At 38.3% G+C, this 26,304-nt stretch overlaps 2 protein-coding genes across 2 annotated transcripts in view; one reads left to right on the forward strand and one right to left on the reverse strand.

The window, feature by feature from the left end:
- DIP2 (disco-interacting protein 2) overlaps positions 1-26,304 on the forward strand; it is a 635,079-nt gene that overhangs the window by 60,628 nt on the left and 548,147 nt on the right.
- Positions 12,144-20,647, reverse strand: LOC142234710 (uncharacterized). The gene is made up of 2 exons (XM_075305885.1): positions 20,490-20,647; positions 12,144-13,204 (listed from the first exon to the last, which is right to left on the reverse strand). The coding sequence occupies exon 2, from the start codon at positions 13,185-13,187 to the stop codon at positions 12,246-12,248; it is 942 nt and encodes a 313-aa protein (XP_075162000.1). The 5' UTR covers positions 13,188-13,204; positions 20,490-20,647; the 3' UTR covers positions 12,144-12,245.

The raw sequence follows: 26,304 nt of genomic DNA on the forward strand, positions 1-26,304 counted from the left end.
GCGTCGGGGGACTACTTCTATTTTGTAACTGAGAAGATGTGTATGAAAGACAAATACACTAAAAGGGAAGTTCTTGCTATTACATCTCGTCTGACCCAGCGGGGTGGCTCGCTTCCGTGATCGTAACCGCAAAGATTTTGATGCAGGAAATGTGGTTAGATAAAATTGATTGGGACGACGAGATTAAACCGATCACGCTTCAAAAGTGGAAAGGATTTCTATCGAGGTACAATGAGATAGATTTTATTAAAATTCCCCGTTGGGTGGGATACTCTCCTACATGTGATATAGAGTATCATGGATTCTGTGACTCGTCAGAATCAGCGTATGCAGCAGCGGTGTATGTGCGAGTCGTGGTTGGACACCAAATATTTTCGAATCTGTTAGTGTCAAAGGAAAGTCGCTCCAATAAAAAAGTTATCCATGCCTCGATTAGAGTTATGTGGAGCTGTGTTATTGGCGGAATTAGTGGAGGGTCTAATTTCACAGATGAAGATAACAGTAACTGCTCGATATTTATGGTCAGATTCTACAATTGTATTAGCGTGGCTCAAGAAGCCCCCATGTGTGTGGAAGACGTTTGTGGCAAATAGAGTTGCTCTTATTTTGGAAAAGGTGGGCAATGTATCCTGGTCGCATGTGCGTACGGACTGTAACCCTGTCGATCTGGCCACCAGGGGGGCTCATCCTTCGGACTTGAAACAGAATCTTCTGTGGTGGCATGGTCCAGACTGGCTTAGAAGTGAGAGTTTTTGGCCGCGAACAATAGACACATGGGAGACCTCGCAGGAAACAAGAAGGGTACAGATTTACGTAGCCCGTTCGGAAGAGGATCCTGATATATTGGATCGATTTTCCACGCTTCCCAGAGCCATTCGGGTACTCGCTTATGTGGGCGCGGCTCACAAACTAAACTCCGAACTACAATTGCATGTGAAAAAGCTCAGAGACGAGACGGTAACCAAATATGGACATCAGCAACTATCGTGGCACTTCATTCCTCCCGGAGCGCCGCACATGCACACAAAAAATTTTTTCTCTGATTCAATCACCAAATTAATTGATCCAATTAATTTTTTAATTGAAATGTCTTCAATCACGAAAATGATAGTATCAATCACAGTTTTAATTGGGCATAGAAAAAATTCTTGATTAAAAAATTAATTGATTTTTTCAGCAAAATTCAATTAATTTTTTAATTGATTCAATTAAAAATTTAATTGATGTTGATTGCAAAACGCAATTAATTTATTAATTGAAAAAGGTAACTATTTTTAATTACTTAGTTAGATTGGCTTAGAGTTTTTATTTGGATTAACAAATGATTGTTTGAAATACATTTTTAATTAAAAAAGTAAAAAAAATCAGCACTTTTTTTAACTGAATTAGTCTTCCGAATTTGATTAAAAAGTTAATTGTATCAATTAATTTTTTAATTAAACATTTTAAAAATTTCAATCATTGACTTAATTAACTCAATGTTTCTATCATGATTAAACAGTTAATTGTATCAATTAATTTATTAATTGAAAACATTTTCAACTTCAATTAACTTTTTAATTGGAAATATTTTGGTGATATTTTTTTCTGTGTGGGGGGCTTATGGGAGGCCGGCGTTAAAAGCACGAAAATGCATCTTAAGAAAATTAGTGGTCAAATGAGGTATACATTTGAAGAATTTGCAACAGTATTGCCTGCCATCGAAGCGTGTCTCAACTCTCGTCCACTTACTGCTGTGTCGTCAAATGCTGAAGATCTACCTGCACTCACTCCAGGTCAATTTCTAATTGGTAGCCCATCTTAACACCGGTTGAACCCGAGGAAACTTCTTCACCGGAAAGTTTGGTCAACCGTTGGCGCAAAGTCAAAGCAACGCAACATGAATTCTGTCGTAGATGGAAAAAGGAGTATCTTTTGGAGCTTAACAAAAGTAATAAGTGGCGGTATAACTGAGGTATTTCCAGGAATAAGGTTTAGTAAATCTTTAATAAATAGATGACAGTCATATGACGAAAAGTTATGGAAAAAGATTGGTATGAACTTTGGGATCTTATAATTTAAATTACATTCATTATGGGCCGCCCCCCTATATTTTCCAGTAATATGGCAATGATCCCTAACCCTATCCGTATCTAAATTTTTGTCACAAATGTGACACAATTGAGCTGCGTGAAAACTGGATTCCTCAATAGGTGATAAGGGACACATTGGTTTTTTTAATGATAAATACCTTTCGTATATATCTCTACATTCTAAATCTAAATATTTAACAAATTTTTCCCCAGCATCCTCCCCAGTATAAATCTTAAATCTATCTAACGAACTATCTACACTACATTTTATATAAAAACTAAAAGCACACGGTTTGTGCTTATTTATTGTTGATCCTAAACTATCTTTCTCTAGTATGCACTCAAAATCGGCATACACAACGAAAGGGACATCCATCGTTTTACTTATGTTTTTAAAGCGAATAAAATTATTACCTGCATCCGGTACGGTGGTTACAATGTTGGAACATTCCTTTAAGTGATTCGACCACTTGTCGGAGTTTGAAGTGTATTGCAGGCATCTGTCGCAAATTTTTAATTTCTTACAATTTTTGGTTAACTGCGAAGATAATAATCTATAACAAATAAAATAAAAAAAAATATTTTATTAATATTTAAGTAAAAAAATGAAATGAAGGATTTTTTTTCTTACCTTGACATGTCTTTAATCCAAATATAATGTGCTTTACCCCCACTCTCCAACAACAACAAGTTAATGTGTACCCCATTTGGAACAACATTCTGGGATATGTGGTATGGCCCGATGACAGTGTCATCTTTCCGGTTATACCCATATACATTAATACTAACTCTTGGGTTCAGCTTTTCAAACTACAATTGCATGTGAAAAAGCTCCGAACTACAATTGCATGTGAAAAAGCTCAGAGACGAGACGGTAACCAAATATGGACATCAGCAACTATCGTGGCACTTCATTCCTCCCGGAGCGCCGCACATGCACACAAAAAATTTTTTCTCTGATTCAATCACCAAATTAATTGATCCAATTAATTTTTTAATTGAAATGTCTTCAATCACGAAAATGATAGTATCAATCACAGTTTTAATTGGGCATAGAAAAAATTCTTGATTAAAAAATTAATTGATTTTTTCAGCAAAATTCAATTAATTTTTTAATTGATTCAATTAAAAATTTAATTGATGTTGATTGCAAAATGCAATTAATTTATTAATTGAAAAAGGTAACTATTTTTAATTACTTAGTTAGATTGGCTTAGAGTTTTTATTTGGATTAACAAATGATTGTTTGAAATACATTTTTAATTAAAAAAGTAAAAAAAATCAGCACTTTTTTTAACTGAATTAGTCTTCCGAATTTGATTAAAAAGTTAATTGTATCAATTAATTTTTTAATTAAACATTTTAAAAATTTCAATCATTGACTTAATTAACTCAATGTTTCTATCATGATTAAACAGTTAATTGTATCAATTAATTTATTAATTGAAAACATTTTCAACTTCAATTAACTTTTTAATTGGAAATATTTTGGTGATATTTTTTTCTGTGTGGGGGGCTTATGGGAGGCCGGCGTTAAAAGCACGAAAATGCATCTTAAGAAAATTAGTGGTCAAATGAGGTATACATTTGAAGAATTTGCAACAGTATTGTCTGCCATCGAAGCGTGTCTCAACTCTCGTCCACTTACTGCTGTGTCGTCAAATGCTGAAGATCTACCTGCACTCACTCCAGGTCAATTTCTAATTGGTAGCCCATCTTAACACCGGTTGAACCCGAGGAAACTTCTTCACCGGAAAGTTTGGTCAACCGTTGGCGCAAAGTCAAAGCAACGCAACATGAATTCTGTCGTAGATGGAAAAAGGAGTATCTTTTGGAGCTTAACAAAAGTAATAAGTGGAAGGTTCCGCAGGTCAATGTAACGATGGGCGACCTCGTAGTACTAAGGCATGAGCCAGAGTGTCCAACCGAATGTAAGTTGGGACGGGTCGTGAAAGTATTTCCTGGTCCTGATGGACAAGTTCGAGTGGCCGACGTAAGACTCAGTCTGGGGTAGTAACTCGACCCATTCATAAGATGGTGCTACTACCTCGTGGCCCACAGCTATAACACTATATCTGTTGCCAAGCTTTCCACCTCTCTCCAATATTCATGTTCCCAATATATTTGTCTTTTCAGCCGTTCATGTCTTCAATGAGCGCTACGCGTGTCCGATATGTGGCCGGTGGCATGCTATCCGAGATTGCACCAGATTCCTGATTTTGAAGCCAGGTCAGCGTCGGGATAAAGCTCTAAGTCACAATCTTTGCACTAGCTGCTTGGCACAGTCGCACGAAAGACGGGATTGTTCTTCTGAGACGAAATGTCAACTATGCTATCGTGGTCATAATTCCCTGCTACACCCCATAGGCCCAAACAGTTGTTGGTTTTCGATGACCGCCATGGCTAGAATATACCCGCTGGGAGACGGTTGCCACCGACTTATTAGAATTGTTGTGGATCCCAACATATCTCATTCTTGTATTTCACTTGACGGAGCGGAGGAATTAGGCTGTCGCATCATCAAAGGGTACACCAAAGTAACTTTACGGCATCGTCTCTTTGATAGGGACCCCGTGGAACTAAAATGCGCAGTCGAAGATACAAGATACGAAAAGACACCAGAAGCTGAATTAGACAATTCGTGGATAAAACACCATCCCGTAGTAGGAAGAGCACATCTGGCGGATCCAGACTGGACACTCCCCGGTACTATCAGTTGATTGTGGGAGCTGACGCTATTCCGGTAGTCTTGAAGGGAGCCGCTATATCTCCGCCTGGGAAATGTAGCATCCAATTTTCTGTTTTTGGCCCAATGTTTTTTGGAGAAGGTAGGAGACAATCCAGGGTGAATGCTCTATCTATGAAGGGGAGCCAAATAGAGAACAGCAGCAAGACAATGACTCCTGTTAGCACGCAGAGGAGGTGGCTCATTCCTGAATTTCTTCATTATATATATTTTTTTTGTACTTTTCCTTTTGCTTATTATACTCTACTACTAGTGAATCTTAAGAGTGACTGAAATTTAACTGATCTATTATAAGTTTTTTTTTCGTTTATACCATTACCTTTTGTATGCTAATGAAAGACTATGATTTTTGTTTTCTACAGTTTAATTAATACTATTTGCTACATAGTTGCTAATATATTACACAATTGGTGCAAGGCCGGCAGTATGTTGGCGCCATCTAGCATTACTAGTGAGTTAATGTACTTGAATTTATTATATTACTTTTCATATCAATCAGAATTGATATACATCAAACCAAAAAAACAACGATTCACCCTAAAAAAGTTTAAGCAACTCGAATAATACATTTTTTGTGTCTTTTCCTTGTACACCGTCGAGAGAAAACAGTTGGCTATTGAAGCAAAGCCTTTGAATTGCAAAAATCTAAAATAACTAAGAACAAACTAAGTCTGAACTGAATACATACGAAATAAAATTGTAAATTTGTATCAATCCGCCTCTTTTTTTTGATTATCTCGACCGGGTTAAATAGCCGCTGGGTCTATCTTCGTTAGACACCACCGGAGATCCAAATTTGTTGGACACTACAGGAAACGTAGACTAGAACGCAAAAAGTTGAATTGGTCAGATCAATCGTTCCTGCGTCAACGATTACATTGATTCTGGGTGCAGCGGGCACTTCCCTGTGAAATTCTACCCGTTAGTACTCCTGGCGACTTGGTTCACTCTCCTCTGCCCAACTTTACATTCCCTGCGATCAATAATCTGGGGTTTTTACCACACATCTACCTCTGCATCACATATTGCGCTTCGTAGATTACACCGGCGAAAGTTTGAGCTACCACCTTCGGACAGCTGGACATCTCATCAAGTGAAACCACCCTTGGTCCCTATTTCCAAGTCGTAACATTGGAAATATATCAAAGGAACGTGTTGGTCATATCATTCATCAATATTTGGATATGCGGAAGCTCTGTGCAAAATGGGTGCCGCGCGAGCTCACATTTGACCAAAAACAACAACGTGTTGATGATTCTGAGCGGTGTTTGCAGCTGTTAACTCGTAATACACCCGAGGTTTTCCGTCGATATGTGACAATGGATGCAACATGGCTCCATCACTACACTCCTGAGTCCAATCGACAGTCGGCTGAGTGGACAGCGACCGGTGAACCGTCTCCGAAGCGTGGAAAGACTCAAAAGTCCGCTGGCAAAGTAATGGCCTCTGTTTTTTGGGATGCGCATGGAATAATTTTTATCGATTATCTTGAGAAGGGAAAAACCATCAACAGTGACTATTATATGGCGTTATTGGAGCGTTTGAAGGTCGAAATCGCGGCAAAACGGCCCCATATGAAGAAGAAAAAAAGTGTTGTTCCACCAAGGCAACGCACCGTGCCACAAGCCATTGATAACGATGACAAAAATTCATAAATTGGTATCAAAAAATTGGAAGGTCGTTATAATCGTTGTATCGCTCTTGAAGGGAACTATGTTGAATAATAAAAACGAATTTTGACATTCTTTTTTAGACGGGGACTTATCAGCCCTGTTATATGTACATTGGAAAGTGATCGCTTCCGTAAAGATCATCAGATATAGTCCATTCAAATGTTGTGCAATTTGGGGCGAAATAAGACTTAAATAAAATATGGCTGAATGTTCTATATGCTATACCAAAATGTGTGGGGAGTTCAATATTATTTAATATAGTAAGATCATTATTTTCAATAAAACTGTGTATTAGGTTAGGTTAAAGTGGCAGCCCGATTAAGATTCAGGCTCACTTAGACTATTCAGTCCATTGTGATAAACTGTGTACTAATTCAACCCTTTTGTTCCAGCCCCATAAAGTGTTGTGGGATTTGAAATCTCCCAGTAATATGTATGGCAAATCAAATTGATGAACTAACACATATTGTTGTTCACTGACAAAGTATCAAAATCCGGACGATAAATCGAATTACCTGCAATTCTGAGTTTAATTCGATCTCTTCTGCTTCAACGGAATCATTGATATACACACATACCCCACCGTAGACTGTTGTTGGCGAGTTAACATTTTTATGAAAACATTTGAAATTTTTTAATAATGTGTTATAATTCGATTTAAATTTAGTTTCTTGAATAGAAATCGCTAGACAATTAATTTTAGATAATAAAAGTTTCATTTTATCTATATGGTTTAAAAAGCCATTACAATTCCATTGGATTATTTGATGATCGTTATTCATAATTACAAGATCCAGTTGACATTCCGTCTTTCTTTGTTAACATTGTGTTTTTTCTTTTTATCTGCTTGGGTTATTTCTCTCCTCTTGCGTTTGAATATACCTTTGGGTAAGATGTTTATTGCTGTTCCATCTGCTCGTTGTACTTGATGTATAGAAGAGACCGAACTCAGAGCTTCTTTCAATGTTTTGACAGGAGAAGATTTCTCTGCTGTGGCGAGTTTTGCATCTTTATCACTTTGTTGGCATTTGCAAGAGCAGTTGCATACGTTTCTCTCGGGTGATGCTGTTGCAGTGGGTGTAACTTGTGCTGGTGACGAGGCATTAGCATACGACGATGGTAGGGGGTTTGTTTATAATATTCTCTTCGTGCTTCATACATGCTTTTCTTTTGTGTTATTCGTATGGTTTGAATTGTGTATTCTTTTTTATATGCTGTGATCTTTCTGACAATTTGCACACATTGGTTTGTTAGTGCATTTTTCTCGATTGCCATCTTTTGTGTGATCATTTTTACCGCAATGTGGGCACACTTTGTGTGGAGAGGGACACCTTTCTGAAATATGACCAAACTTAAAACAGTTGAAGCAGCGTAATGGGTTGGGAATATATGGTCTTAAACGAGGTTGAAAATAACCAACAAACACGTGATCTGGAAGTTCTTCAATATTGAAATTTGTGATGTATAAGCCAGAGTATATATTTGAGAGCTTTTTAGTTTCTGGGTCTCGTTTTTTAAATCGTTTTATTTCGACAATATTTTTATTTAGCTCTAACATCTCATTTTTCAATTCAGTGTCCTCCAGTCCGCGAAGCTCATTTGTAGAAAATATACCCTTGGAAAAATTTAGTGATTTGTGTTCCACCGACTGCGTCAATTGATTTTTGGATTACGGGAGATACGTTTGTGAAACCTTTATCAGCATGTATGCCGGCTCTGCTCATTACGAGAAAGACAGGTTGTAAAGATCCCGGGTTTAGAATATTTTTACCCCTATCAAATAGTATGCCTCCCATTTTGGGAGTGGATGATGAAACTTAGTTTTTTTTTTACTAGAAATCAATTTTTTGTTTTCAGTATGGAGAAAATTTCTTGTAATTATTTTGTTATGTTTTTTCTTTTGTTTTGTTTTCGAAAGAAAGGTTGTTTATTTCAACACAAGAAAAGTGTGTACGCAGCGAGATTTATTAGAATATTTTATTTACTTTTGTAGGTACACAAGAACATTACACACATTTATAATTTAAATTCATCAAAGTTGCTTTGGTTATAATATAATTTTTATTTTTCACATGAGTTGTCAATCAATAAAATATATTCAATTATATAAAATATATTCAATTATTTTTTGTTGAGTTTCAACAAAAAATAATTTTGACCTCCACAACTAGCGATCCTGCCAGGAGATTAAGAGTTTGGACAACGAAAGGGAGTCACTAATCACTAATATCCTGCGAAGCCGAAATTGTAAGAATTCTAGACAAAGCTGAATATTCCCAAAAGCCTCAAACTAATATCCTGCGAAGCTGAGATTGTAAGAATTCTAGAGAATTATTTTGAACTCGCAGAGCCCGGGTAAAACATCAAACATATCAAGATTTATCCGGACAAAAAGTCCACCGACTCATTAAACCTAGTGCTACGACAATTTTTTCACAGTCGAGAAGAAAATACGCAATAGTTCAAACAATCATCGACACGAAGATCCCAGATTATATATTGCTGATCCATATTCCGTAAGTCAGACAACAAATTCGAGTCCAGAACCTGATCAATCATTAAGTCCGATATTTTAGTTTTAATTTAAAATAAATTTATATATAATCATCACACTGACGCACACTCAAACCTGAACATCACCCGTTCTATTAACTGTAAACTCTTCCTCCAATATGAATCACCTACCCTCAAACGCAAATCATGCCATCAACGACGCAGGAGCGCCATCTCAGCTTACGTCTTCCGATTCAGTGGCCCCACATACACTACCGCTAGAGATATCGGCCACATCAGTTAAGTTACCACAATTTTGGATAAATTGTCCCGAGGCATGGTTCGTACACGCGGAAATGCAATTTGCAATGAAAGGCATCACATCTTCAAATACTAAGTATGAATATATAGTTACGTCTTTGCCACAGTATGTGATAATGTCCGTTATCGAAAATAGAAAATTAGATAAGTTGTTATCAGATTCAGAAATAGGTGACCGCAAGCCATCAGAATTCTAATGTTCCTTAGCACTACTCGCTGGATTTTACTTCAGTACAGACGTGTTGAGACAGCTCTGGATGAGGAAACTTCCGAGAAAGCTAAGCGTTGCACTGACTGGTTCAAGTTTGACAGATATGTCTCAATTAATACAATTGTCCGACAATATATGGGATGTACTACGGGAATAAGAGGTCTCCAGTATTGGGAAACCCATTACATCACCATCATCAGGGGATTTGGTTAAAGTCGTCGAGAATCTGTCACAAATGACTAGCGGATTGTGCTAGGAATTCAAAAACTTATCTTTAGAAATGTACGAGTTTCATTAGAAACAGGTCACGATCTCTGGCCAGATCCAGTAGCAGAGGATGGCTTTTTAGATTTCACTACAGATACGGCGAGAATGCTAAAAAATGTGAAGAGCCCTGTTCTTTTGCAGGCCGTAGTCAAAGTCCAAAAAACTAAATAATCCCGCTGTCTCGGCGACTGACAACGGTTTACTCATATCGGCCACACGTCGCCTCCACGACAAAACTAACAAAATGAAGTTTTTAATCGATAGCGGAGCCGATATTTCAGTGCTGCCAGCTTCCAGGTTTAAAACCAACAAGAGGAAATCGGATGTAACCTTGACAGCGGCCAATGGTACGTATGGAAAGAAACTCTTAAATGTTGATTAGGATTGCGGCGCGAATTTTCTTTTGTTTTCACTATAGCCAAAATTGAAAAACCCATAATTGGCACAATTATGGCCTTCTAGTAGACATAAGACATCGATCACATTGGACCCGTTAACTAAAATATCTACGAACACTATTGAACAATTATGCACTATAAATTTACCCAAAGTATTTTCGGCAGAGAACCAATATACGGAATTATTAAAGAAGTATCCCCTACTCATATCGGAACCTGATTATTCGGCTCCGGTAAAACATACCACTGTTCACATACTAATAACAAATGGACCGCTACCGTATTCGAAACCCAAGCGATTGGATCCGTTGAAGTTCAAAATAGCTCGAAAGGTATTTGATTTTCTGGTTAAGTCTGGTATATGCAGACCGTCAAAGTCTAGTGTTTGCTCACCTTACATTTGGTTCCAAAAATGGATCCAGACGACTGGCGTTCTTGCGGAGATTTTAGAAGACTTAACTGTGTAACTGAGCCCGATAGCTACCCCTTGCCGCACATACAGGATTTTAATATGAATATGAGGGACAAATGTATATTTTCGAAACTGGACTTGGTGCGCCTACCACCAAATTCCAATGGCGGAAGAAAATATACACAAAACCGCAATTACTACCCCATTTGGGATGTTCGAATTTACTCGAATGCCGTTCGGTCTCAGGAATTCTTCTCAAACCTTTCAAAGGTTCATTAACGAAGTTCTCGGTGAGTTTGATTTCGTTTTCGTATATGTTAACAACGTGTTAATTGCTAGTAAAACAGAAGAGGAACACATGATCCATTTGGACATGGAAAGTGTACGTTTGGAGTATCAAACGTAGATTTTTTGGGTCACAATGTGTCCAAGGAGGGAATCAAACCTGCAGAGCAAAGTTTCAGCAATTCGCGATTTTGAGCGCCCGAGTACGTAAAAATCTTAAACAAATTTATGGGTATGGTCAATTATTATCACAGATACATCCCTAGACTTGCAGAACTCGCTTCTCCTATCAACGCTATGATAGCAAAAGATGAAATAAAGAAACAGAAGGTTTTAGAGTGGACCGAGGATGCCAAACGAGCATTTGAACGGGTCAAAGATAGTTTTGCTTCTAAAGTACTGTTACATCACTTTGATGGAAGTGCTAAATTGACATTAACCGTCGATGCATCAAACGTAGCAATAGGCGGAGTTCTGCAGCAAGTCAAAGGGAATAGGGTGGAACCTTTAGAATTCTTTTCAAAGAAGTTATGTCCTTCTGAATGTAAGTACAGTACATTTGATCGCGAACTATTAGCACCTTGAATTCATATCACAATTTACAAGCGACATATGTTATATAAAGGGCGAATCAAATCTAGTAGCTGATACTCTCTCCAGGTGTTTTGAGGTTGAGGCATTTGGGAGTACAGACCTTAACCTAAAACGGTTGCACATAGAACAAGGAAAGGACGATGAACTCTGTTCGATTTTGTATGGTGGGGAAAAGCGTTTGAATTTGAAGAAAATTACTATAGACTTCTTGGAGATTGACCTATGGTGGCATCGCATTGCAATTCATTACTTATTGAAATTCACCACTTTAATACTCATCTGCTCTTACGCTTTGAGAGACAAAGCATAGGCAAACAAATATGAATGGGAGAATATTTTTGCTAATTATTAACTACTCTGAAGAATTCTGGTATATGGGTCCCAGAATTCAGGGGGTTTAAAGATGATTTCCCAAAGAAATAAAACACTTTCAAAGGTTTCCTTGGGAAGAACAATTTAAAGCTTCTTGCTTTACTGAGTACTATATTAGAACTAAATTAAATATGGCGGTTGCAAACGATCCAAGCATTAAATACTTTTCTTCAAGAAATACATATTTATGTGTAAAAATATTAGTAAACGTAACATAAAAAAGTACTAAACTTAAACTTAAGAGAATTCATATGTATCACACCATTTCAAATTAAGAGATCAAAAGTAAGAGGTAAAAAATGAATATAAAAAAGGTACAAAAATTCATGTTGTCTTGGTGACTTTACATTGTTGAACAGTGGGTTCAACATACTACCGGGTCTGAAGTGGGAAATAAAGATTTAGTTTCCAAAGGGACCATCTTCTCGACGCACAAGGGGAGCCAACGACTTCAAGAACGGTATGTTGCTTCTTGCTGCACTGCCACTCACCACTAGACCAAATACAGTCTTTGTGACCAATATTGATGGATTCTTCTCACATTTTGATGATTCACCTTGGATGATATACTTTTCCAAATCTTTACCGATTACACCATCAATTTGACCGTAGGTAAAAGGTTGAGGATGAGCCATTTTGAGGCCTTGAAAGTAGCTCATAAGCGATGGAATCCGTACAGCGGGTGGTACAAAAAATGGTATTCTGCGTGCAATAACAAATCGTTGTCTAAGTGGCATTTCAGGAAGATGAATGTAAAAAGAACCAGATGATATCTCGTGCTTCGTACGGTGTAGATGAGAAAATTCTTTCACACTCTCAAATATCAGAAAAGATTTAGCCACTCTTGTTTCTAGTAGAAATGTGAAAGATTTTTGGATTCCTCCACCCGATAATTCGCATTGGATTACAGGAGCTAGGCGACGGTATTCATTTGGAGTAGTCCAAGCATGCGGCAATGCACCTGCATAAGTTATCATTTGCATATAAAATGACATCGATTCAAATGATGCATTAATAGATGAGTTGGCAGTCATGGAGACATGCTCATTTTCTTTTTCATCATTAAAAGATGAGCTTTCGATGGTTTCTTCGAAGGTCGGGATTTCTTCAAAGTTATCGACATGGATCATGGTATGATGTTTTTTATCGTAAAGTTGACATCTGTTGTCGGAAGGGCAATTCGATCGAGTATGTCCAAAGCCAAAACAATTAAGGCACACATCTTGACCTTCTATTGCAGCTCGTCGTTCGCGAATGGTCATATTTCGGAATTTAAGGCAATACTTTAATGGCTGATTGCGACCACAGAGGAAACATCTTGGTTTGATTACCCAGTGAGACATGTTGTTGTCAACGGTATCTGAAATGGAAGAGAAAAAGAGAACAGAATACATACAATGAAAAAGCTAGCATCGTTTGTTTTGATCATTGGGTTTTTTGTTTTAATGGTGTTTCTATTGTCATTTTAGGAAGATAAGTGTTTTCAGATGAAGGAAGAAGACATATTCACCCTTATTCCTGAAGTCACCCTCGCCGTCGCTTTTTGTCGCTTTTCGTCCGTCGCCACTAATTGGTATTCCGTTCGTCGATATATTCTGCTATCGACGAAAATCGGTATTCCTGGTGTCGCCAATATCGTCGCTTTTTGTCGCCGTTAAATTTACCAGCGACGAGTTTAGTGATTCATTTTTGAAGAAGTTATTTAGACTTTATTACTCGAACAATTGAAAAATAAATTTAAAAAATGAAATTTGGTAAGAAATATAGTGACTAATCTTCAAAAATTACAAAAAATGAAAAAAAAGGTAGGAAGGTATCAGTCATTAGATGAGCTAGACTGACTCCAACGATTTAAAACCAATGGAACCAATGGTTTGTAGTTCAATGCCTTTGGCCTTTAGAGACAAATTGTAACAAAACTATTATTAAAAAAATCTATACTGTTAAAGTATTTATTCCAGCTTCCACGATCACAAATCTATTGATATAAAAATGCGCTATTTATACCAAATTGATCTGTATATATATAGTAGTTATGGTCATCGCATTCACATCATAGAAAAGAAAACTGCACAATTAAAGTAAACGTGTTGATTTTTCCATTTATTTTTAATAGAAACCTTTCAAGGCCAATGTATTTTACTTAGCACCAAACTTAGATAATGTAAATCATTTCCCGAGTCAAATTTATCATTTATTATTTTTAAAAGCAAATGATTAAAATTCTATTTTGCATATCAGCTGATTGTTTTCTTTCACGATGATCCTTGTGCCATTGATCTCAGCGTCGTCGCCATTCTTATAGTTTTGGAAGCTTTTACTTTCCTTGAATATATATCCACATTTTTTCCCGCGTCAAATTAAATATTTTTTCTTGATTTGCCGACACAGAATTGCGTCAGAAATAAAAATATTTTAAACCGAAAAAAAATAAAATTCATTTTGTGCACATCAGCTGATTATTTTCTAGCGATATCGGCCTTTTATTACCGAGTATTGTAATTGGTACAAAAAGTAATCGTCGTCTCGCCGTCGCCACTTCACAGGAATACCAAATGAATGACGAGTCGACTTAAAAGCTACTCTGACGTTATTATCTTTTCCGCAAAACGTTTTCACAATACGTCCAAGACACCATTCCGTTGGCGGCAATGTTGTTGTCTCTGCTCAATTTCCACTTATATCGCCTTTGCATTTCTGTCACATATTCTGATTTCCACCTTTGGCTGAATATTGAAATAATGCCTTTAATCTCTGCCATCTATTTATATATGATGGCCGAAGACAGGGGGAGCTGTTAAGGAAGCTCCGCGTAAAAAGTGACCTGGTGTCAGCGGCAGAAGTTCATTTGGATCTTCTGTAATCGGACATAGTGGTCTTGAGTTTAAAACTGCTTCAACACGATCCAGCAAAGTCGTAAACTCTTCAAATGTAAAGTTCCAATTAGTTGTCACCTTTAAGTGGGTTTTCATAGATATGACGGCAGTCTCCCATAGGCCGCCCATATGAGGAGCATATGGTGGTATAAAAGACCATGTAAACCCTTGTGGACTGTATATTTTGCCCAAGTTATCTCCCACTTCTTTGAGAAATAAGTTGTGCTCTTCTAGGAGTTTTCGATTAGCGTCTTTGAAATTTCTCCCATTGTCGGAGAATAGAGTTTTTGGTAGCCCTCGACGACCAACAAATCTGCCAAATGTGGCCAGGAAGGCATCAGCTGACAGATCTGAGCAACACTCCAAGTGGACAGATCTCTTAGTAAAACATACAAATACTGCTGCATAACTTTTTAACACTTTAGCATTTTTGAGTGATGACGATTTGATGCTGAATTGGCCAGCAAAATCGACTCCAGTATAGGTGAATGGAGGAGAGAAATTAACTCTTTCTTGCGGTAGTGATGCCATAAGTTAAAATTGTGCTTTTCTTACTGAGAGGCAGTTTTTATTCAAGTTGCTCGTACTCCTGAGCATAATGTGCCTTCTGTGCCATAATTATTAATCGATATTTTGCAAAAGTTATTTCAGCTGTAGATAACGCTTCACCCTCTGGTGAAGTTTATGTCGACATTTTTTGATGAACTGATATATTTGTAACAAAACTCGAATAGCTTTATTAAATGATGAAAAACGATTTATGAAATCTTCATTTTGTATTTCGAGATGAAAATTTGATGTCTTTTTTGTTTCAATATCGGTAGGATCGAAAGTTCTTGGTTTGGGCCATTGTTCTTCTTGAGCCTGAAGCCAAGGAGGCCCATGCCACCATAGCATATTTTTCTGGAGTTCTTGCGGAGTACAACCATGCGTTTCTAAGTCTGCTGGGTTGTCTTCAGTAGAAACATGTCTCCAGCGATCCACATCTGACATTTCGTTAAGTTTTGTAACACGATTTGCTACAAAAGTTTTCAGTGATTGTGGCGATTTCTGCAACCATCCTAGGACTATAGATGAATCAATCCAATAGAATTTTTCAAAGTCATATTTTACGCTGAGAGATTTCATAAGTTTTGCCATTAAAAGAGCACCGCACAGTTCCAATTTTGGTATTGTTATGCTTTTCAAAGGAGCTATTTTGGTTTTTGTAATCAGCAAGTGGCTTGAAATAGCACCTTCAGAATCTTGAGCACGAATGTAAATAGCACCGCAGTAAGCTCTTTCCGAAGCATCTGAAAATCCATGTATTTGGATTCGCTTTCTTGGAGAAATTTAGCATTCCAGCGGATGCCCAAAGTTTTTGTTGTGCTGGATTCATCAAACTTTAAAAATCTTCATCAAGAAGATCTTCCCGGGCCAAATGGTGAAGAAGTAGATCATTATTAGAAGTAATATTCTTCAAGGGGAAGTTTGCAGATTTTAGAATCTGCATTAGCTGCAACTGCTTAGCTTTAGCATCTTCGATGTCATGTCCTCCTGACAAAACATCATCCGCTTAGGTTTCATTTCGTAGAACATGAGAACCTAATTCAAAATTTTCCTTACAATCTTCGCTGAGTTGAATCAATGACATTGCCAAAAAAGGTACGCAATTGATTCCAAAAGTCAGAAGACATATGGGTAAAATCTCCACCCTAGAATTATTTGCTTTAAATCAGCCAATAATGTTGGTCCTTGAAGCAGCACATTATTTAGAGAAACTCCATTTGATGTTTTCTTCGACCCATTGAAAACCACCCTGACTTTTGTGGATTTTCTGTCCGCTTTCACTACCGCGTGATGGGGTAAGAAAAATTACATCTGCTTTTCTCCAGCTTCTTCATGATGATTTACAGGCTCCATATGATCCAAATCTATATATTCCTGCAAAACTTTATCATATTCCTTCCTCAAATTAGGCGTCTTCTCCAAATTTTTATCCATTCTTAAGTATTGAGCCAACGCGCTCTTTTTGGAGGCACCTAGGAATATTTCTTGGGGAAATTCTGGCCGGAAAGGAAGTCACACCACATATCTACCATTTTCATCACGAATTGTAGTTCTTTTGAAGTATTCTTCGCAGTATGAATCATTGTCATTTACAGGTGGACGAAATTCGGCTTCCCAAAATTTCTTTAATTGTTCATTTAGATCGGTATACTCGTAATCACAAACTAATGTAGAAAAAGAATTCATGGGGCCGGTCAAATACCATCCGAATTTGGATTCTCTAACTTCCAATCCTTGGGCTAGGTTAGGTTAGGTTAATGTCATGCTACATCTATTGCCTTTAGACATTTTGGCCAAACAGTCAGCTGCAACAACGGCTGTGCGGTTGCGCGAGCTATCGCTATGGTCGGAAAAAATGTACGGTCATAGTTCGGTCCTCAAAGTAATGCCAGATGTGCCTAACGTAGTGGATTACACCCTGGCAAAACCACTTTTCGACAAAAAGTTTGAAACTCTAATTCCCAACAGTGAGGCGTGGTGTACACAGACCCCGGGGAATAAAAGATATATAGATTTCTATACTGATGGCTCCAAATTGAATGGACAAGTGGGGTTCGGAGTATATTCTAAAGATCTGGAAATTCGAATAGCGAAAAGATTACCTAATCACTGTAGTGTTTTTCAGGCTGAAATATTGGCAATAAGAGAGGTGGTGAATTGGCTGAGAAGTAATGTTCCAACAAATATTGGCATTAATATATACTCAGACAGTCAACCTGCAATAAAATCCTTGGACTCTGTGTTCCTTAACTCAAAAACGGCCATAGACTGCCGCAAATCTCTCAACGAGATGGCTGAGCAGTACAATATTCACCTAATATGGGTGCCTGGTCATAGGAACATACCGGGGAACTGTGAATCAGATGTGTTAGCAAGGCTAGGAACTACCTTACATATTCCAGGGGAACTAGAATCTGTTGGTATGCCTCTGGCCACCTGCAAGCTCTTACTGCGTGAGAAGGCTGTTATGATGGCCAATATTCGATGGGAAAATTGCAAGGGTTGTAACGACACCAAGCAAATATGGCCCCATTTAAACTTAAACCGCACACTAGATATGCTAGTGTTCTCAAGGCGTCAGATAGCACTCCTAATATCTGCTATAACGGGTCGCTGCCTGATAGGCGAATTTGCAAAAACTATAGGTGCGAAGTATAATGACTATTGTATAAGCTGTCATGACGTGGAGGAAAAGGAATCAATTAAACACCTCTTGTGTGAGTGTCCTGCTTTTTGTGTAAGGCGTAAGCGAATTTTAGGAGCATATAGCTTTAGATTACTGGCTGACATGGAAAACGTTAACTTAAGCAGTTTGTTAATGTTTTTGGAGCAATCTGGTTGGTTCCACAAAAGTAAATAATAGAGAAGGTTCAGTGGTTAAGACTAGAAGTGCCCATATGTAATAGGTACTTTTAGTTAAATGTGGTATCACAATGGACTGAATAGTCTAAGTGAGCCTGAAATTTAATCGGGCTGCCACTTTAACCTAACCTAACCTTGGGCTATATCTAGACGAATGCCTTCCATATTGATTTGGGGTAAGTAATCACTTCCAATAATCACATCTATCGGTGATGGTTTATAAAAATATGGATCCGCCAGCTCAAAATTAGAAAGATATCGATTGTAATTTGAATTATTGGTCGGAGAATTTTCTCGATGACTATTTCTATTGTTTTTATAATTTTCCAAATGAAGTATTGTGTGATGTTTTTTCTTACATTTGACACATGACAAATTACTGGAACATTTCGACTTGAAATGATTTGGCGACAAACAATTTGCACAGTATTTATTTGTGTATACAAATTTTAATCTCTCTTGAGGAGTTAACGATTTGAATTGCTTACAATGACGAAGACTATGATTTCGTTTACATTTCTTACACATTTTATTGTTTTCTCCTTCAGATTGCGAATAAAAAATTTGAGATTTTGAATTTTGATTTTTTTTTGTGATTGGGCTTTTTAAAATCTGTTATAGTTTCCAAAATCTCTATTCTTTTTGATAAAAAAGCATCCAATTGTTACCATGATGGCAACTCCTTACGGTCACTTAATGAATCTTCCCAAGCTCTGAGGGTCTCTTCTGGAAATTGAGTTGAACATAAATGTATCAAGATAGGATCCCAGTCGTCAGTTTTCACTTTGAAAGATTTAAAGATGGATACACTATCATTTATACAACTTTGAATTTGACGGATTGATTTCGGTGTTTCATTGGAGGCGACTGGAAAAAGCTTTTTCATCTGTTGATGAACTAGAATTCGAGTGTTCTCATATCTATTTTTTAATCCTTCCCAAGCCAAAACGAAATTTGAATCTACCAGATCAAACTTTGGACTATTTGTAATGCTTCACCTCTTGTTTTGCACCATAAATGGTATAATTTTTGTGCTTGAGATAAACCAGGATGATTAATGAACACAGCTTGGAAAATATCCCTGAACGCTGGCCACTTTGAAAAACCTCCTTCAAATGGATGGGTATCACAAGGTGGAAGCTTCAAATTCGATACATTTTGATACGTCATGGAGACATCATTTCGGGTACTTTCATGTACCTTTGGTCGCAATTTGTTTTGAATTGTTTCAATAATTTTCACTTTACAATCTTGATATTTCTCCGATGCTCCATCAAATTTTTGGATGTTTTCATCATCATCTTCATCCGTCGTAGTCATTAAACTTTCAAAACTTTCAAGAATTTTGTTCCACCTCCTCTCCAACTCGGAATGTTTTACTTCCAAAATTGCGTCATTATCATAATTTTCATATTCACCTTTGAATTTACCACAAAATGAAACTAATTGTTTATGATCAAAATTAAATTTATGTACCGACGACATTTTTGTTTTCTTTTTTGTCATAACGTGCCGAAAAAAATAAACAATTTTAACCAACTTTTCTGTAATTCTTGTAATTTTCTCAACGAAATATTTTTTGGTTTTGTTTTATCAATTCACCGTTTAAAATTTTAAAATTTCTTTATTATATCTCAAAAAATCAAAATTTTCAATTATTTTGATACAAAAAATGTTTCGTGGAGAAATTTATAATCTCACTTTTTTAAAAACATTTATCAAAACAATGGCAACATCTTTATGCCTTCAAAAAATTGTCTTTGATTTTGCTTTGGTTTTATTCTCCTCATGAGAAATTTGTTAACCGTTATGTCCAATATTATGTACAGAAAAAATTAACTACCACGAATTTTTCTTCTTATTTCATGTTTTAACCTTGGAATAATTTCAAGGTTATTTTTTGGAAAAATACCGCAATACAAAAACCAAAATTCTTAGAGAAACTTATATTTGTCTTTGGGATGTTTAGTTGTTGTAGTAAATAAAAAATTCCAACCGGAAAAATTATTTGAATGTCACTCTTTTGTGTTTACTTTATATATTTCAAATAGTTTCACGACGCGCATATTTTGTTTAAATTCACAATTATTCTTTAATTTTTCATTAACTCTCATTTAATTTTCAATTATTTTCGTTGCATTTCACTAAATTTTTAACTCCCACGATGGAAAAATGTATCCCGCAGTAATGTTGTTTCACTCCAATCTGGTAACTCCATCGATGTTAATGTAGGTCAGGTTTTTGTTTTGCACCCGTACTTTGATTCTTTTTTTATTCCTTTTATTTGCTTTTTCGCGAATAAGTTTTGCACCAAAAAAACATGAAATATTTAGAAAATATTTAAATAAAAACACTTACTTTGTCAAGGAGACGGCTACTGCTGCTGCAAATGAATGTTTTTTATATTGTCTTTTTTGGTGGTTTTTCCAATTATTTTTCAATTTGTGCCACAATCAATCGATAGAACACATTCACAAATAATTTTTTCTAATATTTTTAAATTATAAAAACCACTTTTTATCACAATATTTTATAAAACAAAATCCGAATTAATTTTCCGGTTTGTTACCGATCACTTTTGTTAAATTTGCTGTTCTCTCTCCTTATTCTATGTCAGTGTTGGCATTTTATGATTTTGACATATCAGTGATGGCACTTTGGTACAATTAGTTCTAAATCGATTTGTCATTTATCAGTGATGGTATTTGATGGCACGAATGGTATACAGTGAATTGTTGGTACGAATGATGACCGAATTATTTATTTCATTTAAATTTACGTTTATTAATAGTTTTAAACGATTTTTAATATCTTTTATTAATTTTTCATGGGGTTTTAAATGAACATTAGCTTTCATTATATTTTTTCGAGGAGAATTCTTCCGTTTGATGAAAAAAATTCAATGCAAGTTCTCATTGTACATACCTGTACTCTCCCCTCTGTTCATACCTGTTGGAACTCCTTTGCACTTTCCTCTTTTCTTTGGATTTGCAACTGTTCTCTCGTGGTGATGTATGTCTTTTCTTTTCTTCTTTAATAGCAAATGTCTGGAAATTTCTTCTATCGGCTTATCCAACGTGCTGTCGTTGTTGATGTTGTAGCCCCTGGGAATTTTGTATGAAAGAAAAAAGTAGACAAAACAAAGGAAAGACAAAACAAACAATTACTAGGGATTAGACATCTAAGCGTCAACATCCAGCTCGAGGAAGCGAGCTGCCTCTACTGGGTGTGTCCAGAATGAAGTTGGTGTCAGGTCCGTCGGCTTAGCAGGACACTCAAAGAGATGCCTCGTGATATGAGGCGAATGTCCACAATTCGGGCAGACATCCTGAATTGCTGGGTTCAGAAGGGAGAGGTAACTATTTAGGTACCTGGAGATCCCCGATTTTAGCTGGGATAGCACCGACCTGGTTTCTCTAGGAAGCCGTCTCTCATCGTCACTGACTGGTGGTGGTCTCCCCCCAGTACAACACTGCACTGGTAGGAGTTAATTGCATTCTGAACCAATGCCGTGTGCCCTGCCCTCAGTGCCGTCCTTATTCCCGCATCACTGTCATCGCCGATCACATGTTCAATTGACCTTATGTCCTTCCTGAAATCGAACCGAATGGGCCTGCCCCTTTCGGTCGTTGCCCTCCTGGATGTGGCATGGTTTGGGTGGTTCACACTCTTGCACTTTATCAGGTGCTGTTGGGTGAGGAGGGTACAGTGTTGCCTCACCGATAGCATTTTGGCCCCATGTTGCAGATGCTGTTCTGTTCCTCACCTCAAGCTCCCTTATGTCCCTACCTGTAGTCACTATGGAACAGTCGTCCGCATAGGTTATCAGGTGGACATCTGGTGGTGGTTGGGGAGCTCCAGCCACGTAAAAAATGAAAAGGAGGGGGGGACAATACACCGCCTTGAGGTACGCCCTGTTTGTTCCTCCTGGGTGCTGATCTTTTCCCTCTGAATTCCACATAGGACTGTCTGCCAGCCATATAGTTCGCCATCCATCTCTTAAGATTAGAGGGAAGGGTGGTTCCCAAAATATCTCCCAAGAGCGTGGTGCGACTCACCGTATCAAACGTTTTAGACAAGTCCAATGCCTCGAAAATCGAACGTTTATGCGGCCTCTTACTGTTCAGTCCCTCTGCTATGTTGGCTGTTAATTCACACAACGCAGTGGTTGTGCTCTTGCCCGAGCGGAAACCATGCTGATGTTCTGCCAACATTAGGTGTTCTGTGAGTCTCCAAGGTGTCCCGGTTTCAGAACGGGAACAACCTTTCCTATTTTCCAGATGTCCGGTATTTCGATGGTGTTGAGACAGACATTGAATGTGTGGGTCAGATATCTAACACGATTCTCTCCAATGTGTTTCAACATCCTCGCAGCCAGGCCATCTGACCCAATTGCTGTGGAGCTCTTGGCGGCCTTTATCGCCCGGAGAAAATTCTCCTGACTGATGACCATAGGGGGTTGTCCTGTCTGAGTGCACGGAAGACTCGCCTTTGCTTCCTGCTTGCACGGTCAACTGTATGGGGGTGCTCGACAAATTGTCTGCAGAAAGCGTTTGGTACACGTGTGTCATCTTTCGGAGTTTGCCCCCCCAAACGATATGGAGATGTTATCTCTACGTTTGGGGTTCGAGAGATTCCTGATTGTAGACCACAGCCGTTTGGATCCAATATCAGACTGCTCCAAGTGCTTGCGCCACTTTTCTCGCTTATGGGTGGCTACAAGTCGGTCGATCTCCTTAGCGAGACTCGGGATCCTGGGGTCAGCTGGATATACTTTCCGGATCTCGTCCCTCTTATCTGTCAACCTTGATGCCTCCATGGGGAAATTCGGACGGATGTCGGGGATCCGGCCCGCTGGTATGCATCTTTTACACGCCCTCTTCAAGACATCCCTGAAGAATTTCTCTCCAGCCGGCGCTGACGTTGGTAGGGGGGCAGTGGCAAACTCGTACTCGGTTAGCGTTTTACCTCGCTCCCAATTAGCTTTACCAAAGTTCATAAACGTTCTCTTCTCTGGAATTACGGTGTCAGTCCCAAGGTCAATGTTCACTGTGATCGGGTGGTGGTCGGAGTTCATGGCTATGTCTACATGCCATGAGGTCGGAGTCACGAGGTCAGAGCTAACCATGGTGACGTCAGGGGAGCTTCGGCATGTGGCCGTTATGCGAGTCGGGTGGTCCTCATTTAATACACAGAAAACTGTGTATCCACCTGATCCGCAATAAATTCTCCTCTGGCATCACATCCAAGCTCTGAGTACCAGCTGTCATGGTGTGCATTCAGGTCGCCTAACAGGATGGTATGCGCAGTGTTGAGGTGGGGCCTCAGCATTGGCTTGTATCCTGTCTGGCAAGCAGAATCGGGTGGAATATATACGTTTAGAATACATATATCTTCTTCCCCCACCATGACAGTTATCCCCTGTATCTCCAAATGGGGATCTGTCGTGGTCAGTGGCATGGGTCTGTATCTCACGGAATCATGGACAATGAAGGCTATTCCCCCTCCGGCATTCCGTTCTCTGTCTTGTCTAATGACAGAGTAGCAGGATGATCTACTGAGACCATTCCTGCTGGAGAGCTTGGTCTCCTGGAGCGCAGATATGAGAATACACCTTGTCCATGAAATCCGTGATTTCAGTGATCTTCCTTGTCAGTCCATTGCAATTCCACTGCAGGATCTTGAGGCCACTCAACTGGTTCCTCGCAGTGGACGGGTCAGTCTGTATCATTGTGCTGACAAGGAAGAGTCAATTACCGTCTGTCGACACTGATGGCTATTGCGTGTTGTATGGTGTTGCTGAATTTGTTGGATTCTCCGGCAGCAGGTACCAACAAAGTCAGGGGTATATTGGTCCGAATTCCTGAGACTTGAGCATCTCAGGTGTGTCGAGGTCTTGCAGATGGAACACCTAACCGGTTTAGCTGCCCTGGTGAGTCTCTTTCTGCAAGACTGATATGTCTCTGGACCAGATATACTCTTGTTTACGGACGGACTCGGATTTGGTATATCTGAAAGAGTTGTTGTGTGTGTAGATGTGTGGGATGGGTCATGACTTGTGATGTGGGATCTGCAGTCACAACGTGAGAAGGTCTCGGCGTTGTGACTACAGGGGGGGCAGGCGCACACAGGTGTGACACAGGTTGAATGTAGGATTGTAATCTCCTACATTCTTGAGTCCCGAGCAACGCAGGTGTACCCAGTTGTGACACTCGCTGCACATCACGGAGTAACCTCCGCGCGTGACCTGCCGCGAACAGACTGGACACACATACTTCACTGGTCCTGGATTGCTTTCAATGTCGCCAGCACAAAGGAGAAGAATTCTGAGCAGACTGGCTGGCAGACTCTGCCCAGGAAGGAAAAAGGGATGGGGAAAAGGATGGGATGTGGGATAGGATTTGGGAAAGGGATGGGGAAGGGATTTTCATACATACTTGTGTTCCCATGGGGGGGGGGGGGTTGCAGTCCTTGGACAAGGTGGAATTCCTTGTGTCGACCCAGGTGTGTAGGACCGACTGCAGTGAGGGTCGGTACTGTCGTTGTTGTTGTTACTGACGTCTATCAGAGCGGTGACCAGGAACCATCAAGTCACATAGGCTTTTCCTTTTGGGCAGTTGACGATCTGGACACGTCCACTGATTCCACCCAATCCTAGACTCCGCTAAGATTATGAGAAGGACCAAGAAGAATTCTGGTATATGGGTCCCAGAATTCATGGGGTTTAAAGATGATTTCCGAAAGAAATAAAACACTTTCAAAGGTTTCCTTGGGAAGAACAATTTAAAGCTTCTTGCTTTATTGAGTACTATATTAGAACTAAATTAAATATGGCGGTTACAAACGCTCCAAGCGTTAAATACTTTTCTTCGAGAAATACATATTTATGTGTAAATGTATTAGTAAAAGTAACATAAAAAAGTACTAAACTTAAACTTAAGAGAATTCATATGTATTACATGTAAAGTTGTCTTGGTGACTTTACATTGTTGAACAGTGGGTTCAAAATACTTCCACTCTCAAATTCAAGGCGCCTCGATGTGAGCTTTTTTGTGTTTTTTTGCATTTGCCAAACGTTGTTTTTTTTTTTTTTGGGTTATAATCGAATTAAAATTTCTTTACTGGGTGTGATAAATTTGTAGACTTTACAAATCAAATATTAGACGTGATTTTTTTAAGTTTTTGTTCAATTAATAACAATAAAAAAATTTTATACCTCTTACTGTGACGGATGTGTTTATAGTAGCTCCCAGGAAGAACTAAAATTTCGTTTGTTTACATCGAATTTGGCCATCTGATTGGGTTAAAGTTACCATATCAACAACATCCTCTCATTGAAAAATGTCACTTGCAACACTGAGTAAGTGTAACATTTTTAATTACCACATTTAAGATTTCAGGAATCTTAAAAGAAAACCATTTAAAAAACACTCAAAGCCAGATAGTCACGGCAAAATCACTTTTGCTGCTGAATATTTTTTTGTCTCAAATAGTGATTGAGATCAACAGAGTTGCTCCAAATAGTACTATACAACATAAGGTGTCGGTAATGCAGTGTAATGATGGTGCGTACTCATAATACGTATCAAAGGCACAATCCTATTCGAAGTAATCGAATACTTCGATTAATGAATAAAACAAAACCACTGTAGAACGATTATAGTGTCAAGCATTGCAGAGCCATCACATTCAAAAGGAATCGTTTTACAGTTGTTTTCAATATTTTGGTTTTGAAGTAATCGTCACGAAACGAGTAAATCAAAACATTTTTAGTGAAGATAGAATACTTTGCTTTAGCAACGACGAAACTTCGTATGAGACACGAAGTAACTATCAAACCAAAGACAAACACAATCGTCGATCAGTTGATTGGTAGAAGTCAATGAATGCAGGCTGTGAGCGGGTCTGTGCTTTTTATTGTATGTGCCAACAATAAACAAAATAGGGATGGTGTGTATGTGTGTGTAGCATACTCTTATAGTCGAGAAAACGAAATAACTTCATCTACACAGAAATAGAAATTATAAAACGAATGGATTTGGAATTCCGATTACATTCGAATACTTCAAAACATTGTTGGGTGCTTGCTTTACTGGGTTCTATTTGTTTTGGTTCACAATGTGCAAGGTTTCTATTTCACTCGTTTGAGAAATGGACACTGAAGTTACTACTC

Source organism: Haematobia irritans, chromosome 4 (assembly GCF_050003625.1).
Source record: "Haematobia irritans isolate KBUSLIRL chromosome 4, ASM5000362v1, whole genome shotgun sequence".
Taxonomy (NCBI): domain Eukaryota; kingdom Metazoa; phylum Arthropoda; class Insecta; order Diptera; family Muscidae; genus Haematobia; species Haematobia irritans.